This window comes from Fringilla coelebs, assembly GCF_963513975.1.
Source record: "Fringilla coelebs genome assembly, chromosome: 8".
In the NCBI taxonomy this organism is placed as follows: Eukaryota; Metazoa; Chordata; class Aves; order Passeriformes; family Fringillidae; genus Fringilla; species Fringilla coelebs.
Window position 1 is genome coordinate 12,795,068 of NC_140066.1, and position 21,722 is coordinate 12,816,789.

Below are 21,722 nucleotides of genomic sequence, written 5' to 3' on the forward strand. Positions count from 1 at the left end.
ATTGTTGGGGCTGTTCTCGCTTGTTTTTATTCACATCTCAGAGCATCCATAGCATGTGCTCTTACTGCTGGTCTATATGGCAAGACTATCATCTAGCCTTAGGGAGAAAGAACCACAAAAATGTGTAGGATAGGGATACCAGATCCATTGATCCTTTTAAAAAGAACTAAATCACTAACACACATATAATCCTATTTGCTGTCCACCCCTTGGGCTGGACTGTTACTTCTCCAAACAGACATTTAAAACAATAAGCATCCAAACTATTACAGGCCAAGAAAAGGAACAGAGAATTCAGTGATAAAGAATATCTCAATAAGGAAATGTGAATGATTAGAGAAGCAGATTGAAAAGAATAAGGCTTTTCCCCCAAACTTTGAGAATTACTAGAAGCCAAAAATTTAAGACACTGAGGCAGGATATATGACTCTTTCAATTTCTACTGAGTTCTAACTGAGTGATTTTCAAGCTTTGAATGGAATATGCAAGTACCACAGAGCCATAGTAGTCCGATTAAAAATGCGTTACAGAACCCAAGGAGATTAAGCTCTATCTCTGGTAACTCACTGGAATTAGTCCTTGCAGACTGGTTGCTATTATGAGGAAAACCAATTATTCATTTTAAAGTGTGACTGTTAATTTAAAAATGTCCCAATGTAACCCAAGTCTCCTGCTACCATACAGCCATCAAGCCATCCAGAAAGCAGATCTTTATGGGGTATGCCATGAACTATTTATTTATTGGTCTTCTAGAGCCAATCTTTATGAAAGAATTACAATCACATAGCTATGATGGTGGAAGGAAAAAGAGAATATTTGAAGTGTACAAACAGTAGAAGATAAAGGTATTTTAAAACAGAGAATAGAACTTAATCTGAACCCCATTCAAACTGTCCAACTACAGCTGAAAATTAATTATGATTTTGGAAGTACTTCTGCAAATTGCTACTCCAGCTGACACCCCAGCCACAGTTAACCACAAATCAAAGCCAAACCACAACATTTTACTGGGGATATTAGTTGTCACTGTCAGTTCTTCTCAAAAGACTTTTTAAAGAGAATCATAATTTTGGCAATAATTGCAGCGCAGTCATATTTTCAGTTCATCAAGAGAAAAGTTTTAAAAGAAATAAAGGATTTTATTTCTAATATTTTGTTGAATTCTCTACTAAATTTAGGTGAGCTTAAGACAAGTGAAACATTTTGCTGACACTCAGTTTGCCAAGGGATGCCTGATATTTTTCTGCTAACACAATAAAAACCACAATACAGATAAGTGGTTGTGGGGTTTTTTTCCTAGCTGCATGAATCCTCTTATCTCACCTCAAAATGTCTGGCAAAATAGGGAAACAGATGCAGGATACCAACATCTTCATGCAAGTCATTCATAACCTAGAAAGAAACAGCTGAAAACCGTGATCCTTTCTTGTGCTGTGCCTCATTGGGGATGTTACTATTTGTCATCCCCACTTTGCTGTTTTGATATAGATACAGTCAAAACACATGTGCTTACACCAGGGGCAAAATGACAAGCACATATAACATTACACCAGTGGTAAAGCAGAGCATGAACTTTTTTCTGCAGAGCCTTCAGTTGTGCTCTGGACCCCTCTGGTTCTCATTAAGAAGGGGCAATACACTGCACCCCAACTTTCAGACCATAAAAACCAGTTTGCATCTGTTCCTTTGGAAGTAATCTGTACATGACAGTGTTCTCATTCTTAAAATGGTAGATAATAACCCATTTCTAACATTTGAAGGGTTTTTAAAATTAGTTCTCCTTTCCTCTGAACCTAAGACAGCAAAGATGAACACAGACTAGCAGCTGAATTCCTACTCACTGTCATGTCCTTGATTCAAAGGACATCAGCAACTAAGCAAAACCAAGCCAGACTGTCAGAAAAATGGTTCAACAATTTCATATGTTCAATAATTTAATCTGTACCACTAGAAGTGGTAGCAAACAAACTGCATATTCCACATATGTATAAGAGATATATAATTACTATCTAAAATTCCAACTTTTTTTTTTGTTTTTTGCAAAATATAGCTGGCTTGGGGACCCACAGACTCAATATGTATGATTTTAATTTAGGTTCTTCTGTGAAAATATTATCAATTAACAGTTTTTTTAAAGTAGAAATTTCACTAACTCAGAAACAATGTAACAAAACCAGCTCAGTTTGCTCAAGTAGTGTCCCAGAGAACTGGATACATTCTTGTTGACTATAATTTTATTGTAGCATTTTTTAATTAAAATATTCAGAGATGGGAAATTTTTTTTTTTGTGAATGAAATACATAACTGTGCCATTAGCAAAGCTGAAATTTGGCAATGGCAGGAACACAGAGTACCTTTGAAAGCAATGGTGTTTGTGCGAGTGAGCTGAGGCCCCTTTCCTGAAAGATGTTTCACCTGGAGGCATGAAAGGCAACTAGCATAGGAGAAAGCATCAAAAAAAAATTTAAACTATGATTTTCTATACTTCCCTTTTATATTTCCCTTTTGCTATGGTTTGTAAGGTGAGAACTAAGATTACACTAGGACATCCACCCCTTCCTTCATGTCCTCATTTACCTAGCAATTCACTTCTGACATTTTTAAGGAATATCTCTGACAGTGCTGATTGGGATGAATGTTTTTCACTCAGTGACAGGTATGTGTGGCACAAACAGTGAGGTGGACACACATCAGCTGGACAATGTGTTTCTGTGGCTACACAGTGACATACACGCTCTGTGGCTGGCCCTGGCCTGCAGCTTGGGCTGAGACAAGTGGGGCAATCAATATTGAAGGTGGGAAAAGAAACACTATGCTTTTTTCACTTGTTCATCAGTAAACATATTATCTTTTCCTTGTCTGTCTACATTTCTGAGCAAATATGACATTCCATAAGGTAGAAATATTGGAAAGTTAATTTTGGAGCAATTACACCCTTGCAGACTTCCTCAGCTTTCATTTTTGTTTTTCATTCAACAAGTTATTAGTGTTAATGATACCCTTGGCTAATCCCATCCTCACAGGACCAGGTGGTACATGTTAACACTTCCAAATTAACAGCTGTGTTTCAGATAGAGACACTGGTAGGCTTGTTCAGCCCTTTATAGGAGAAGAAGTTACTTGTCTCACTGCATTGGACAGGGTCAGGTCAGTACTCACGGGCTGGCACCAGTCTTGACTTAAGAGGTTCATTGTAAGGGTCTGCAGTAGTGTTTAGGCCGACACAGAGAGTAAAAATAAAGTTTCAGGTTAGCAGGCAAGAAAAAATTACCGTAAGAATTCAAAATATTCCAGTTTTACACCAAGAAGAGTGGTATACTTTTCCCCAAGGCATGTGTGCCTATACCCTTCTGGTTCATTTATTTACTGTAATCTTCACTATAACTTCATTTTTCTTATTCAGGATTGCATTGAAGAAACAAAGGAAATGTCTTGATAGAAATTCCTATTTTGCCTTCAGCTGAATTAAACTGGGCTAATATGAGTAGGGACTTGAGTAGGGACAAGCAGTTTTATACCAAGAATTGTTTTTACACAGGCTTTAAAAGACTACTTTCTTCCTTGTGAATATTTCCTTTTTCTTGGTGAGTGACTGGAATGTAGTGCTTCTACTAAACAAGACATACATGTGAGAGAGAATGATGTCTGTCAGTTGTATTAATTGAGGTGAAAAAAAACCCCTGGATTAAAAAGGAAGAGGACAGCTTTTAATGTTTTGAAGTAGTTCTAGTGTTCCATTAGCACTGCTAACTTATGCAATATCACTGTGACTTTTATCTAGGATTTACAGATGTATATATATGGAAAGGATTTTTTTTAACTAGAATTTAGGCCATTTGTTTGCTCCAATATCACTGCTCTCATAAAACCATATAGCAGGACTGATGTAGCAAATCTAATCCAAAACCTGTACAGCATATATGTGTTGTAAAAGCTGGTGACTTAGAAGTCAGCAAGGCCCTTGGTGGGATGGTAGCAGGGAGCAGCCTCTTCCTGCACAGAGCTGTGAAAGCATCAGTACTTACTGCCATTCCACTGCCTGCACCAGCCAGCTCAAAAGCAGATGGCCCTGGCAAACTCTGTAGGTGTGTGAGGTGTGCTGACTGAGGCAAGGACTGAGCCCTTGTGTGAGACAGAGGTCCAAGTTTCAGAAAAAATACCCTTGTGTCTTCAGTCATCTGCAGTTCATTCCTTTTATTTGAAGAATTGCCTGAAACTTGCTTGGAGAGTTTTCAAGTCTGATATAAATATTGTGCTGACTCAAAGTACCTAGGAAACAAACTTCCCTGAAGCAGGGTTAGTGCCAATTAAGATTGGCAACTAATTCTAGCCTGCTCTTGAATGAACATGGCAGCTCGGCATGGATAAATATTTACACTCATAAACAAATAAATCATTCTGTTATCCAGACTAACAGAAAGGGGGGATAAAACAGAAAAAGCAAACCCACCAACAATCCTGGGTATTTAAAGAAAGCATTAAGAAGAAATTAGAGTGCAGCACTGACACATAGCAGTATGCTCGGTGATGGCTGGGGTGCCAGCAGATTGCCATACCATGAATAAAATACTGCTTCCAGACCCGATCTGACTTCAGGACAATCCCAAAAAGCAGTCAAACACTCCATTAATCAAAAGATAATTGTAGATACAATCCCAGCTTCCAATCCCACCACAGCCACTCTGTTTGCAGGTCCCAACAGTTCCTTCTTGTCATTTTCATCTCCTATTTACCACTATGGCCTGCACCATCCACTCATCACCATTACATGTACCTTTATCTCTGGCACTCTTTTTTTGTCTCCTGCAGTTGCTCTAACTTAAAGCCTTGTTCTACCACAGCAAGCAGGGTGGAAGAAAAAGATCTGCTGGAACTCCTAGGGAAAAGCAGAGAAGTGGCAAACAATTAGGCACTATCTCTGTCTCCTGGAGCTTGCAGTACCATGGAATTGGTGAGAGAAGTAGATGGGCAGAGATACTATGTGCAGTAAAGGGACACACAGAAAAATGCAAATGAAACCCTCCGTGCATTTTCAAAAGGATCAAGTAAAGAATCCTCCTTTCCCTCCTTGGGTAGTTGCTTGAGGATTTTTATTGCATTCTTTAACACCAAGGTCTTTAAGGGGCTCCATAAATAGCACCTTATTCTTCAGCTGGGAACCAGTTACAAAGCACTGAGGCCATTTAACCCTCTGTAAGGAGTCTCCTAGAGCTTAAGGCAGATTAGAGGGATCCCCAGGTGACACAAAATCCCTGGGCCTCCCCACTTGCCTGCCATTTCTCTGGTTGCAGAAGCAGCCATCAGCAGCTGTTCCAATGCAGACAATCCCAGGTAAGGCAGATGGGCTCCCCTGCACCCACTTCTCCCTAACTGCTGCTGCCCTTCTTATCTGCTCTGCTCTTTTCCTTGGACTCCCTCTCTTGGATTCCTGGGTCAAGCAAGTGAAAGGGGTTAGGATGGGCTAAGGAGAAGGAACAAGATACCTCAGCTACTGTTTTGGACACGGATGCTGAACTTTTAGATCAGTACTAGAAACAAGGAGATACTGCCTTTCAAAACTGAAATAATGGAACAATTCCGCTGACTGTGCTGCAGCTGAAGAAGGTACAGGAAGCTTTATAAAACAATACAGAAAAATCAAACCACTATTTCTCACACAGCTACTCAGATCCAGGGCTTATTTCATGCAATTACTCAGCAATGCATTGACATCTTAACAGAGAGCAAGCAAGGCCCAGGACTTGAAACCGCAAACTGGCCAGGTGCAGAATCTGTGTGCTCCAAGAGGATCTGTTACACCAATTACCTACTTGGTGGCTTGAGACAGCCTTGCAGGAATTGTGCTTCACACACTATCCACAGCAAATCATTACTGCATATGGTATATATTTACTAACATTCTACATATGGATGAACTAGACCTTTATACCTATATATTTCCAGGATTTTCTATGTCTATAGGAGGAAGAAAACAGGAATTTTTACTTTTGTACTTAAGCACTGGGTTGCAGCTGATCCTTTGGATGGGTGCAAAAATCCATGGAGTTCCATACCCAAGCACAAGCATTTCCCAGGCTCACTCTGACTAACTTTGGTTTATGCTACGTTTCATTGCTGGCAGTGGAACTGTTGTACCTACCCAGCAAACAAAAGTGGTTCTAACATCCATAACTCACAAATGCCCCATGCAGATGTGCTTTCACAGTTTACAACTCTGCTGAATTGCCTTCTCATTATTTGAAGAGTGCTCGTACAGTTCAACCGCATAGCAAAATTATTTCATAATAAGATAAGAATCTCTGCTGCAGCAGATGAAAAACATTTGTTTGGAATATTTCAGCTACACTGCAGATGAACAGCCTATTGCATTATGTATATCCTGATTACAGAAACTGGAGAATACAGTGGGCTCAAGTTACCCATGTTCTCTAGTCTTACTGGCAGTTTTGGGTATTCATTCTGTTTTCCTACTGGAGCCCCATCTAATCTAGAAGATGACTAAGAAGACAGCAATTCATACCAAGACAAATTTAAAAGCACAAGAATCCCGGATATTTGTAGTAGGGTACATTCATTTTTAAAATATGGAGGAGCATAAAAATTTTCTTTAAAAAAAAATTTAAATTACATAGATAGTTTAAAGGCTGACATCATCCAAAGGTACGAACATTGCAAGCAAGAACAAAAATGCATTAGATTATGAAACAAGTCCTGGCCAGAAGTGGAAAATTATGTTCCTCACTCTTGCAAAGGTGTTGTAGGAAGGGTACAGCCACAAGATGTCCAGATCACTAAGGGGACAGGCTGAGTGAGCAGTTAAAAGGAGATTTTGGATAAATACATGATCACTTAAACAATAGGACTGAAGCAGCTGAATCCTGTCCCTGTGTTTGCCTTTGACTTGTTTCAAGGCTTCTATTTCCCAAGTCACTAAAGCTATTCCATTTATTCAAAGTTTGATGTTAAAGTTACAGTTGTTTTTTACTTCATTAGCAGTACTCGAACAAAACCAAGAGGATTCACAGATGTTTTGGCAACATAAGGCTGATGTAAAATCCATAGTTAATGTCACTTATACTCCAGCCCAAAATTATCAGTAGGAAGACATTGTGCATGTCTGGAAGATATTTCAAAGCCATCTCACTACCTTATTGGGCACTTTTGTCTCAAGTACTTCTGAGAAGAATAGATGCAATTGACCTTAGCACCTTTTTCTGTACTGTCATATCTCTGCTAAACAGACCATTTGTATCCATCTTCTCCTCACTCATCTACGCTTCCCAGAGGTGAAGAGTGGACTTCCAATGAAAAAATTGCTATCTTGAACCTAAGCGGACTGAAACAAGTGTGGCACCAGCATTTTGCTAAGCTAAGAGCAGTATTAAATACAGAAATTAGAAGGAACTGCCTGAAACTGTTCCAGAAGAAATTGCACAGGAGACCAGGATGACAACTGAACCTCAAAGAGTGGGTGCTTTTCAGCTAAGCTCCTCATAATGCATGCATTTGCAGCCTTTCCCTTTCCTGATATGCCAAACAAAGCACCTATTCAATTTACTCATTCCTCTGCATGGTTACTAGAAGCCACCAGGGCTACTGCCAAGGGGCAATGACAGCCAAAAGCTCCTAGTGTTCAAATGCATCTGGTGGAGCACACGGTGCTCCTCACATCATAAGGGGTTGCTGCATTCATGAATGCAGCTGCTGCAGTAAAGGCACCTAACTCCACCTTCCCCTGCCCCGCAGCAATCCCTACTGTGTTGTCTAACTAAAGCAATCCAACCACCTACAACAAGAGCTATATTCAATTTAGGGAGAACAAGTATTGAAATATACCAAAACCTCTTCATTCAAAACATTGCATCACCTTGACTACTCTATTTTGACCTCTGCTTTTGACTTCTATTGCTACAAAACCCCTGTTGTGCTATCTTTTCTGCCTGTTCAGAATTCCTATTTCCTTCACAGCATCTTACTAAACAGAGTGCACAGTGGAGCTGCCAAATACAAATACATGTATTTAACTTAGCAAGTAAAAGAGGGAAGTGATAAGAATAGAAATTGTCTTTAAGGAAGGAATTAGCATGCCTACAAAAAGAAAAAATCCAAACAACTCCACAACAACAAAACAAGCAGCTTCAGGCTAGTTCCCCCTTCTAGACTTTCTACCATATCCTGACTTTTTAAATACCATCTGCCAGAAAGGCAAGTTTCTCAGATGTGATATCTGTTTCTTGGGGTTTTTCTTCATTTACCAGCAAATCAGGAAAATCATCCTCCACAATTTAAGTCACGAAGCCTTATCCACCTTTTCCTTCTTTAAAACACTATGCAACTGTTTGAGTATGGGATGCAATTTGATTGAATTCTTCTGTTATGATCTCTGTTGTAGACAGAGTATAAAGACCCTTTACACTGGTAAAAGATTGTTCCTTCCCATGCTCCTGCACACATATTTAAATGTGCCACAAAGGGCTTCTAAACCGAGAGAGTGTACAAAAGAGTGAACTGCATTTGTGCTGCAAGGACTTTGTCACTAAAAAAATTTTTTAAAAACCCAAAAAACCAAAAAAAGTAGCCTCACTAAAGGAATTCCGTTTGATTCAGCTGTTCTAAGCTTGACCTTGCAGTTCTGGAAAGTCGATCTTCACCTGCATTTAAATTCCTGCAAGCAGATAGCTCTGCTGCCCTAACTAGCAACTCTCAAGAGTTGAATGCATCCATCTTTGGTGTTTGCAGCTGACAATTGAACAGCATTTTTTACTGTGTGTACACTGACCCTCATTTTCTGTTCTTGTAACCAGGCCTTTACAGAAGAGTGACTTTTCTTCTATCTTGGCAGAGACATATGGCTTATTGCAGCAAACCAAGATGCCAACTTTGATGTTTCAAAGGTCAGATTTTTTTTTCCTGTTATCTAAGTAAAGAAGGCTTTTTTTCCCCCAAAACCATATTGGGAAGACACATTAATTTTTACCCTTTTGTCACTCGGCAAAGGGCACAAGGAGTCATGATGAAGTTTTTAAGTTACCTCCTGGGAGCTCCTTTGAAAACTCCTAGTTTGATTACTACGGTGTTTGTACCAAAGTAAGAAATAGCTGCCCTTTTCCACTCATCGCAGGGAGGGCAGCAGGGAAGAGTTTATGAACTGTAATTACCAGCTTACCCACTCAGGCTCCTTCCTAAAGCAGGAATCATTCATCATCCTCTTTTGTGCTACCGACTCCTTAAAAGGCCTACTCAGCTTTAACTCCCGGGTATCCCACCACAGCCAGGCTCCCCAAGAGCCCACGCCGGGCTACCTAGATGGATTTCAAAGGGAACATCGCGCCGCTCGCCTGCCTTATTTGGAAAACCCGAACTGCACGGCTTGGCACAGCCTCAGAGGCAGCGCAGGGCTTCGCAAACCTGGAGCTCTGACAGAGATTTAACGAGAAGGAACTTCAGATTGCAATGAACTCTCAGCACCAGCAAGAAAGAGAAACGAGAATAAAAAGAGAGGGCGGGCTGACAAGAGCCGAGCGAAAGTTGTCGAGTTAAAAACAAGCCCAAAAGGGCCCAGCGAGGAGCCCTCGGGAGGACTTTGCGCGCGTTTGGCGCAAAAATCTTCAGGAAGGAGGAAAAGGAAGGCCGGGGAGCGAGGGAGGGAGCCGGTCAGATCCCGGCGGGCGAGGGGCCAGCGGTCCGCGGACACCCGCGGCCGGCGGAGCGGACACCGCGGCCGCACACGCTCCTCCGGCCGCGCTCGGGCGGGCAGGGCGGGGGCGGAGCGGCGCCGGGACGCCCCTGCACCCCCGCGGTGGCCGGGAGGCCTATGGGGGCGCGGCGCCGCCGCCGGAGCGCCGGCAGCCCCTCCCCGCCGCTGCCTGCGAGAGTGGGAATAAAGACAGATAGCGGGGCAGGCACCGGCCGGGCGGGCGGGACGGAGCGCGCACAAAGTTTCCTGCGGAGCCCGCGGGCGGCGGCAGCGATGCCCGTGCTGCGCGGAGCGCTGGGGCTGCGCGGGCGCCGCCGGCCTTAGGGGAGCGAGAGCGGCGCGGGGCGCGGCAGCGAGCCCCCGGCCCGTCCTCTCCTCCGGGCGGCCAGGAGGAAGCGCCCCGGGCAGGGACGGGAGAGCGGCACTGCCGGAGCGCGGGGAGGGGGACCGGCACCGCGGGGCCAGCCGCGCCGGCGGAGCCGGGGGGAAAGATGAGCTTGTTGTCAACCATCGACACCAGCGCCGCGCCCGTGTACCAGCCCGCCCAGCTCCTCAACTGGGTCTATCTCTCGCTGCAAGACACGCACCAGGCCAGCGCCTTCGATGCCTTCAGACCCGAGCCCTCCTCGTCCCAGCACCCCGACCTCGGCTACACCAAGAGCACCCCGGAGCTGGGCTCCTCACTCAGCTCCAGCTATCTCAACAGCTTCTTCCAGCTCCAGCGGAGCGAGGTGAGTCCGCCGCGCCGCCCGGCGCGGAGCCCCCGGCCCCCCCGGGCCACAACCGCCATGATGCCTCGGCAGCCTCCTGCCCCCTTCCCCGGGCCGGCACCGAGCCCGCCCGAAGCGGGCCAGCCCCGCTCCCCGCCCCGCACGCCGGGGCGGCTCGGCCACCCGCGCAGGCTCCTTGTCCTCCTGCCCGGCCGGCCTCTTCCCGCCCGGCGCTCCCTCGCTGCCCGTCCCGCTAGCGGGCCGGGGCGAGGCGCCGCCGCCGCCGCGGCATTGGCGCGGCCGCCGCCGCCGCCCGCCAGCGGCGCGGGGCGCCCGTGTTGACAGTCTGGTCAATGGTTACACGGATTTCCCGTGCGCAGCCGGAGGGACGGGGGGCAGGACACGCAAAAAGTGCTACATCCGTCATAACGTGCAAAAATACCACCGCCGCCGCCACCCCCCACCCCTTTTATTTTTTTCCCCCCTAAAGCGTTACTTTAAAAACTTGATACAAGACTACATATGGCTTATGAGAGATCAAAGGCAGGCACTATTTGAAAGGAAGAAATATAAACAGGAACGTGATAAAAACAGCAAAAAAGTTTTGTGCACGTTTTGTAACGCAAACCAAGACTAAATGTAACCAAAGGGAAGGAAGCTAAAAAACTGGGATATGCAAAGACAATTCGCTGTGGAACTCCCTGTCGCAGGAAGTTGTTGAGGTCAAGCACTTCTGCATTGGAGGGGTTTCACATGTGTGGAGATACTGCAAGGTGGCACCTCATGCACCACAGCTCCCAGCCTCTCCAGAAAAGACCCAGCTACAGTTGGCACCCTACTGTGGGACTCTTGCCGGAGGCATTCAACAGCGGCTTTGTTTGATATGGTCAGATGGACTATACATCCCAACCTGCTCTGGCACTTCCCACAGAATGACATTTCAAAGTCCTTCCAGCAGCTTTTATGTTAAACGTCGACTTTAAAAGTATTCTCAAAGTACACCCTTCTATTCTGTCAGAAAAGTTATGGAGTTATTAATTAAAACTAAATCAAATTCCCCAAGTGCTCTCATAATGGAGCTGCTAACAGTTGAGAGCCAGAGTTATATAGACACGTTTTCCTTCAATTAGAAATCTTTTCTTCTTTAAGAATTTAACAAAGCACATCCAATCTCAAAATAGATACTATTTTTGAAAGCATGTGATTCGAAACCCATTCAACCTAATTAAGTCTTATTAAACATGACACGACATGGGCAGTCCAACAACATATATACCTAACAAGCACACAGATTTTACAAAAAGATTAGCAGGCAGTGCAATTTAAACCATTAGCTACCTACCTGTTGATGACAAATTGTAGATTTTACCCCTTCCTTTTTGGCTTTCAAGCTTTATGGTACCCAGGTAGCAGCAAGCTCCAGCAGTTTGGCCAGCATGGATTCTGGATTGGGACTCTCTTCAGGCCCGTGTTTGTTGAAGCTGGGATACATTCTGCTCACAGCAGGTCCTTTATTTTTGGGAGAAAAAGGAAGAAACAAGTAAATGGAGTCTGCATTCAGGAAGTCTTTGAAACAGTCTCTGAGAAACAGTTTTCTCTTCCTGACAGTTCCCCGAGTTCATTTTCAGCTTCTACTATACTCTGTGCAAGTAGGGGCTAATCCTTTTGTCACACTCCCTTTCCACTTGGCTCATAGTTTTTTCCATTTTCCCCCCTTTCTTCTGGAAAATAATTTGCCTGCAATGCTAGCCTTCCTCAGGCCCCTGTCTCTGCCCCAGCTCCAAGCAGTCAGTCCCTGTGCAGCCTTCCCCCCAGCTGTGCTGTTTTCAGATCCCAGAAGTCACCTTCTTTGTGGATTCCTATCATCCACAAGCTGTAACTTTGCTCTTTTTAACCTCATTACAGTTTCCCGGGGCACATGAGCAGCAGCAGCAACTGAGAATTCCAGCTCTGTAGAAAGCCAAGAGCATTCACCATTCAGAAAATAAGAAGCCATTTCATTCTATACAGCTATGTTATTATTTTTAATAGATAAGGCATGTTAGTTTGTTGCCATTCATTTTCCAGCCTGTGACGATAGCTTTGACTATCTGGCTGATGGAGACACTTCTATGTTTCCAGTATTCACCTGAACTATGTCTTAATACATGGTAACCTGAAAAGAGGGAAGGGAGCACAGCTATCTCCTGTGGTGTGGGAATGCATCTGCCCTGCTGGATATGCCCTGAAGGAAGTAGGGAACCCTCTAATTTCCCAGGCTAGCGCTGCCTGCTTATACAGCAGCTTTCATTCAAGGGTTTAGAAGGTGCTAGAGATACTGTTGCTCAAAAGAAGTTCTGTCAATATGTTAGATGCTCTGTTCTTTCCAGAAACGGGAAACTAGACTGCTTTTTGGCAGGAGTCACCCAAGAGTTTCCGACAATGTCATGCTCCTAATTCTTGAGATTCTAACATCTGTTTATTTGCAGATGCCATTGGGTATGCACTACACATTTCAACCACATAAAATTATTTTGGAGAGCGTTAGTACTGTATGCTGTTTCTGCAGCAATGCTTATGCTATCTTTGGAACAACACATAGCTTTCCACAGTCAAACTGTTGACTGTTTTCTACACAGTGCTTGCTTTGGTTGGCATTTTTTTTCCCCTCACGGTTTTGTCCTGGGTTGGCTTAGCCTGGAGCCGAGCTGTGACAATGATTGACACATAGCTGTACACAATATTTGGAAAGTGACCTAATGAGGGTCCAAAATAGCAACAGATTGAAAAATGATAGGATCATGGGGTGTAAAATAGTTGTGTGTCCTGTATGTTGCCTTGCAATTGAAACTTTCTGGAGAGGAACACTTGGAATAAGACACAGCACTTGTGAAAAGTTGCTATTATACAGGGTTTGCAAGTCTGCATGGCACTGCCTGTGTATGTGACTTGCATACTGACCAAAGGAACAGGACAGAAAAAAAATAAAAGTGCCAGCACCCACAGAGTAGTCTTGTACTTCAAGATTTTTGTCCTCCAGACTTTTTCCACTACAATGGATGCCTTCTAAATAAACATGATGAACACAGCTGTTTGGTGCATAAAAGCCCATTGTACCAAGAAAAAAAAACCAATAATAAAGGTTTAAACAGTAAAGCAACAATGAGTGTTTTGTTCTGTATGCAAGACGCGTTTTGCAAAACAGACCTGCTTTAAACCGAAGTTTATGGCAGCATTTGTTGTCCTAGATATGAAATAAAAGCATGTTAGACCATTAAGATGCAATAAATTGGCCATTGAACTGAGCTCCACCCTCATTATAACACCATCCATCAGAGCCAAGTATTTGAGGTTTTGTTGTGAGGCTGGCTACGTGGAATTTAATGCCTTTGAGACACAGGCAGGTATCTGTGGCTTTGTCATTGAGGGTTATAATTGAACAACCCAGAGTAAGGGGGCAAGAGACTCATGAGGTGTTTTTCTACACTAGCAGGAGGCATCTTACCAGGTCAGTGCTGTCTTTGGTCAAGAAGAGACAGCAAGCAGTAACTAGAAATTATCATAATTTAATAGTTAATTTTTTTCCTCTATTCTGTGTCTTTCAAGAGCAAAATTCCTTCTAGAAGCCTCTATGGCAGCCACTTTCTGGATCTAAACCAGATTTTATTTAAGCACAGATAACTGCACGTACTAGATGGGAAAATAATCACCATTTTCATGTTTCTGACTTAGAGACTTCCAGATCCAGTCCTTATAGGCCAGAGGGGAGCTAACTGGGAATGAGAATACACCAGCTAGTTCAGTTTGCTGCACTAAAGTATGGATCACTTGCTTGGAAAGAAAAATGTGTGGCGTTAGAAAAAGTTCATAGTGTGCTGTGGAAAATAACATTCAAATCCCTGTGAAACAGAAGCAAGTCTAAAGCACTGGGATAGATTAGGTAACTTCCCAAAGAAGATAGTGTCATTCATAAGCTAACAACACAAACTGATGAAACACTGGAAGAACAAAAACACAGGGAAGGAAATTGGCAGTTCTACAGAAAATACATTTTATCAGACAAACTTCTTGTCCATCTGTCTTTCATAGAATTAGGGGGGTACATACTAGGCTGGTACTTGACGAAGAAAGATCTGTTATTTGGCCTAGATGAAGTAATTTGGAGGATAATTATAAGATTTTTTAAAAATCTCCATTCTGTTAGTATCAGAAGAATACAATGATTGCTATACCACATCAGGCCATTGGTTCCTTGAATTAAGTGCAGTATCTTTGAGAACAGTCATGATTAAAAGATTTTAAAGGGAAAACCAAATGCCTTTTAAGAGGCTGCTCACAACCAGTATGGTCCAAAGGCAAACTCAGCAGAGAGGCAGGTTAGCAGAAATTGCCATATGTTCCAAAACATGTCCAATTTGTTTAATTTTGTGTAACATTGTTAGTAATTCTAACACACAGCATGCTTTTGATCCACAGGGTGCTTAATGTGCTAGGCATTCAAGTGAGGACTTCTTGCTTTCTCAGCTACAGACTGACAGAATAGCAGTCTGTGGTACCTAAATATGTCCTTTAATAATAATGATTACTATTTGTTTCCTAATTTTAATTTTTTTCTCACTATTCTTTGTGTAAGTACCAACATTGGAATGCTCTTAACCGTTTCCAAATTTTATTGAAAGGGCACTAGCATAACAATTCCTGTGTTGCAGGAACTTGTGCTCTCTGCCTCTGGATGATTGTACACTACCAATATTTTGTGACTACTTAAAGTGCCAGACAAGTAATTCCAAAATGCCTTTCAGGAAGTTAAATGTCAATTCTCACATCAGACCTCCTAAGAGATTCCAGGGAGCTGAATCTCTTATGTTAATCAGAGGACAACATGCACTTGGAGATCTTGGCAGGACTAGCCTCTGTCCTCCTGACACAGCCAGCTCCAGAGCCCTTTTGATGATGCTGGCTCAGCACACAAAGTGCAGCTTTCACAGCCCACTGTACACTGGTCTCAAAATCTTAGATCCTGTTACAGGTATTTGAGCGAATAACTATTCTTTTCTTAATTCCAATTGAACATATGCTTTAAAGAGCAAAAATTCAGGGGTTTATGTCTATAAGCTTTCTCTTTTGCACCCTGTTCTTATCTCTGCACCTGTGGCCTCCTGCTTTGCTACATCTGTAGTCTTTGGACAACACCCACATTTGCCAGGGAAATCAAAACCCCACTTGTGAATGTACTATAGGAAGTGGAGTCAGAAAATAAGATCGATATCTTGTATAAAAAGCATGAAACTCAAATTATTATCCAAATTACACTCCTCCATTTGTATCACCTCGGTATGGCTTTAGGCTTCTCTGTTGTCCAGGATTAAGTGTTTTGTTTGTGTGTGTTTTTGTGAGTGGACAGTCCTGCATGTAGCAGATACTGTCCTTACTCTTGACACTTAGGCTGAATTACCTAATAGCAATTTGATTGCAGGAAGAAATGCACAAGAGTCAAATTTGATTCACTAGAGAAAGTGTTCTACATACAATTATGTTGCTTTTACTCTGGCTTTCTTACCTGACTAAGAGCAACAGAAAGTTCTCAGAAGTAAGAAGAAAATGTGTTGAATTTACTCCGACAGCCAGAGCCTCTTGTGTTGTGTCCTTACCTACAAACTGCCCCTGCCCCCAGCAAATGCTGCTGTAGCTCTGCAGCACACCTGCCTGACCTCCAGCTTTAACTAATTCAAACATGACTTACACCTGGGCTTTACTTTATTTACAGTGAAAGTATTATCCACCATAGTAATCTGCAGTTTCTTGCTTTCACATCACAATCAGAACCATGCTTGGAAAGCTGGCAAGAACTAAAATATTAATTGCTGAAAGTAAATCAAGTCTTCAAGAAGAGGAATATACACTTTCTGCTTTCCTATTTATTTCTTTTTGATAGTTTGAAAAGAAAAATAAAATCAAGAACTATTATATTATTATAGTTATATTTCTTTTTACGGTTATATTTTTTATTCCAGATTAGCTGAAAATCATTGCAAATTCTTTTAAATCACTTGGGATTTTGTATCTATGCAAATTTCTCATTGAGAGAAGCACTGGCATGTTTTTTCTGCCTTACAAATACATTCACATCTTGGAAAAAACCCGTCAGGCAGTATATAGAAAAGAAAAACACACTAACCTATAATTGGAGGCAAAAGGATGTAGAATTCTTGTCACAATTATATTTTATACACAGAGCTTTCATTTACAGTTATTTTATGCGTTTACAGAGTCTTCCATGCCAAAGCACCCAAACAAAGGGGTGATGTAACTCTGTTGGATAATGATTTTTCATACACTCCTCTTTTGCTCTGCAGACACAGACTCAGTTATTCAGAAAAGAAAGGGAAGATCCTTCTCCAGTGAACTGCACAAATAATCAGACAACAGAGTCTGACTTGAACCAATATATTAATTTATGAAGTGTATGGAATGAATTAGATAACCAAGAGGTGTAGTAAACTGCTTTTATCCCAAAGCCAATGCCACTCTTCCCCCCGACCCCCCCAGGCCTTTTTGGTTACATTTGGGGGATTTTGTGTACTTGTACAAGATAGAACTTGTAGAGATGGTCCTGCTCCTTGGTAATTGACAGCTAGAAGAAAAGATTGTATTTTACTGACAGATGCTAGGTGAGGATTAATGCCAAGGAAAGTTTTCTAGATCAGAGTTTAAGTGCACCATAAAAGGTCTTTGAAACACAATTTAAGTGAAATTTAAATCTAAGAACAGAGAATCTTCTCCATGCTCCTTTAAGAAGCATGAAAAACAATGACATAGTGCATGTGCCAAAAAGTGCAGGCACAGATATTATAGAGCCAAATCATAAAATTCTGATAATATGTATTTGCATAGGAAGAAAAGCAGCTGTATCCTGTTACCCAAATTAGATGCATACATAAAAATGCTACCTAAAAAGTGATACTGGGTATAAGCTTCCATTTTCTGAACAGATTAATGAAATGTCACAATTAATACCCATACCTCTCCCCAGTTTGTCTTCCCCAGAAGAATCACCAACAACCTGATGCTCATTTTGCTAACTCTGGAATTGCTCTTCCTCTTTTAGAAAGCCAGAATGAAATTACTAAATTAAATGGAGAGAATATAAGTCTTTTCCTCATGGTTTACTTAGGTTCTGTGTGGGTTCCAGAGTAATTATAATAGATCAAAGCGACAAATTAAATTTTACAAAGCTATTCAGATCTTACAGTAATGCTGACATAATTCAGACAGACAGTATTTCATAAGTGTAAAAGCCTGGATCACTTCATTTTTCCTGCAGGTTGGTTCTTACTCTCAGAACCATAGCAAACGATTTGTGATCTGCCAAAAGTAGAATCTAAAATTATAGACAGATTCACTTGAGGAAAGCAGAATAAATGCAGGCTTACAAGTCCTTTCTCCCTGTCCCTCATTGTCTAGCCAGGCCAGCACAGCTGTGGGGAGTTTTGGTGGCTTTTAAATTTTAACATATCATAAGCCTAGCCCCTTACTTTCTGTCATATGTTTTGGTGTAAGCAACTAGTAACAAATCCAATACATTGACTAAGAGGAGTTTCAAGGAGCCCTTAAGTAGACCCTTTTTCTTAGCTCTTTCAACTGCTGCTGATGGGAGAACTGCTGCCTGGTCTTCCAAACCTCTTTCTTAAGGAATACATTTTGTGTTTTGACAAATTTAGTTTGAAGATTAGCAAATGCTCTCATGATCCAGGACTTGAGCTCATATGCAAAGCGGAGGTAAATTCTTGCTGCTGTATTAACTGGCCACCCACACCTACTCCCTGCATGTGCTAGGATTTGGTGTCTTTTTTCAGTGAACACAAGTGTAGTACCCTACACATGGAAGGATTGTGGGTACCTGGAAATCTGTATTTGCATCTCATCCAGCTGAATGCTAACCAAGCAAACACTTTAGGGCATCAGCTTGGTCTCACAGATTTCTCTTGCTTCTAGGAGTTCCAGGTATCTCAGTGATCTTTGCAGGGGAGTTGCAGCCTGTATTTCTTCACACTAAGGGAGTCTGCTAGGCAACTATTTTGTGAATAGTCATTAGGGCTGTGGATACTTGTGGCTGAAAGGAGAGCAAATGATCTATTGTACAGTCATTGAAAATAGAGGACTAGCAAGAGTTTTTAAGAGGGTTTGGGCATCAGTGATCCTTGAAATACAGAGGTGTTCTTATATAACCATCTTTTTCTAACATACATTGCAACGGAAATTAGTAGAATAATAGATTAATTCCTCTAACAGTCACAGCATGGGAAGGAAAAAAACCCCTCAAATCTACTTTGAAACCAGATTTCTCTGTTGTTATTTTATAATTTATCTGAAGCAGATTGTGATGTTTTAGGTTTGCTTGCTGAGATTACACTTCAAGCTGTGCTGTATCACAGTTGATTAAGAGGGTAGCCTTAAACATAGATAAAACTATCTAAAAGCTGGAGTCACAAAATGAAATTCCAGCCTGTCATTTAGTAATAGGAATAATTTATTTTCCTCACTATATTCAATTTAATGAAAGTTTTTGTCTTGCTGTGAGCGCAGGAGCTGGGGCCCTGGGCGCGCTGCGAGGGGCCCGCTCTGGGCAGATGATGTATTGTTCCTACCTCTGACGGCGACCTCAGCTTCGCCTCTCTTCAACTTTGGCAGCCGTCGCAGAGGTTTCTGTGCCAAGAAGGCATTACTGGATGTAAATGATATAAACAAAACTGTCTCAGACTTGGAGTTCTGTTTAACCCAAAATGGACATTTCTTAGCAAAACCTTTCATCGTGCAAGAGCCGCGCAGGAGGTGAATGCTTTCCTAAGTGTGTCTTGAACAGGCACATATCTATTTCCGGGTGTTATTTTTCTTGTGTTTGGAGTGTCAAAAGACCTACCAAATGAGAGGAAACTCGACTCTTGTTTTTCAGACTGCAGGTCAGATTGAGACAAGATTTCCTGCAGGAAGCAGAGATGTTAACAGAAAGTGCAGGGATCAAAACATGTCCATCCGTTTCTCCCCTCACTTCATGCTATACAACCTTCATGACCTGCTCCTCGCCAGAGACCCTTGTCTCAGGCAAAAGGACTTGTTTCTGGGCAGGGGGACAGAGGGGCCTGCCAGGGACCCTCCCTGTGGCCTCTCCCCTAAGGTCAGTCAGGGAGGTGGGTGGCCAGGGGACAGCCCGGGAATCCAGGGCTCCTGGGATGATGTGTTAAAGCAATTTGCCACGTGAATGTTTTCTGTTGTCCCCAATATAGTACTCATGTGCTAGAGCTTCTCTTGAGCATAAGGGGGCAGTTGTTGGGTGTTCAGCAGATGAAAAGGAACCCTGCAGAACTTGGTGCAAGATTTAGAAAGTTCCTTCAAGACTACATGCCCTGACCAGAGCAAATCTCTGTCCTCTCCCACATCTGCCTTTAAAGGCTTTTTGTGAAGACCCTGTACATTGTGAAAAAGGAGTATCCTCGCTGATATCCACAACAAACCCTTCCCTGAGGCTGAAATAAGGAGGATCACACTACTAGCAGAAAGCCAAAAGGCCTACCTGAGCTCCAGCAAGCGTGAAGATGGTGACTGAGCAATTCCTGACCTGTCAGCATAACTTTACCACTGTACAGTACAGAGGGAGCAGGATTTTTTTGAGACCTGACAAATTCATTGAAAGCTTTGGATCCAAGTGTTAAAGACCAGCAGATCTAAAGCAAGGCGAGGTGGTGGCGTGTGTTACTCTGCAGCCTTGCTGTGATTGAAGGGACACACCAGTCATGCTCAGAGGAGTGTGTTGCACCCCCTTGCTGTTCTGCAGAGGCTCAGCAATTGCAGCCTGAGAAGCCACAGCCAGCTGAGCTGTCAGATTTGGAATAACCAGATTAGAGAGATCTATATGCCGGATTAAAGATTCATTGCCCTCCAATTACTTGTTTCACAACCACTGGCAGGTCACGCTGTGTTTGTAGCCGTCTCCTTAAGATACTGTTTCTGCAGAAGGAAAGGCCTAGTGCCATCTATCTGAAAATATTTAGAAGTAGGCATTAGTGTTAGCAGTTTAACATAAACATGTATTTGTCTAAAACTCCCTGCAGAAGAAAGATGAATTAAGGTATACTTGGCTAGTCTAACTAACCAGGAATGCATTAAGGTTTACTTGGCTAATCTACATTTATCTGTGGTTTTATATGAGAACTTGAGTAATTCAGATTTTACTAAAAGTTAGGCTGAAGACCAGATTTTTTTGACAGCTGACTTAAAAGTTGACTTCAGAAGAAAACAGAAACCTACAGAAACCTGAGTCTATTTTTTCTTGCTCCAGGCAAACATTTTCTTTACTGAGTGATGAGCTTGGCTTTTAGTTTTCCAATGATAAAATGTTACTGAACAAACTCTTAAGCTGTTTTTTTTTGTAAAAGTATCCAATTTATCGGAGAAGCTAAAGCAGACACAAGCCATACAGGAGCAGTTTTTGAGGTTTTCCAGTTCAGCCTTGGTAATTAAACTTCTCTATTTCTTCTGGCTCAAATTAATGCAACTAAATTTATTACAGTATTTTCATTTAATCCCTCTGTTTTCAGAAGGCTTTGAGGTTGGCCATAAGCATTGATGATGATCTTAAAGGTCTTTTCCAATCTAAACAATTCCATGATTCTATTCTGTGATTCTGCATTGGATGTTTTCTTTGGGGACAAAAACAGGGAACTGTTTTAACCACTTATGAAGAAGTACAGAGAAGTCAGAGGTTTGAAGTGCTCTTCTCCAAACACGATTCTCTTCTGGTGCAACTGTCGTGCTTTCACACCTATTGCATGGCCCAGTGGCTAAAGCCCACATCAGAAACAAGCCTTAGGGCACTAGGAAATAAGACAGCTATAGGCCCTCAGGTTAAGTTTTGTATACTACACATACAAGCCACTGAATTGCTATTTGGATAGCTCAGATTTCCTTCTCCTCCAACATGAAAAGTAGCAACTGAGGGCAATGACTTGTCTGTCCCACTGTTTTATCCATGACACAGCACAGGGACCATTCGGTTCTTATCATTGTGAAAATCCAAGCTGATAACTTTAGCACCTTTTGACATTTTGGTGCAGGGCTAATGAGTAGCATGGCTAGTCTGGTTACTGTCATACAGGCTGGAAAATATTTACAGTTTACAGTGGATGAAAACCTTACTTTTCCCATACTGATGACAGGGCAATTCAACTCCCTTTTCCTACAAACTTCAAACAGCCTTGGCGTCTGTCGACTTAACTCTGTCCATTAAGACTGCTTTATTTGTGTTTGCTTTATTAGGTCAGCAGCAAAAATAAGTCATC

At 42.3% G+C, this 21,722-nt stretch overlaps 1 protein-coding gene across 1 annotated transcript in view; it reads left to right on the forward strand.

Annotated features, from left to right (window-relative positions):
- Positions 1 to 9,894: 9,894 nt before the first annotated feature.
- ZCCHC24 (zinc finger CCHC-type containing 24) overlaps positions 9,895 to 21,722 on the forward strand; it is a 108,048-nt gene continuing 96,220 nt past the window's right edge. Inside the window, exon 1 of the mRNA XM_084210907.1 lies at positions 9,895 to 10,428. Within this exon, the coding sequence (XP_084067033.1) occupies positions 10,189 to 10,428 (240 nt within the window). The 5' untranslated portion in view covers positions 9,895 to 10,188. The remainder of the gene's footprint in view (positions 10,429 to 21,722) is intronic.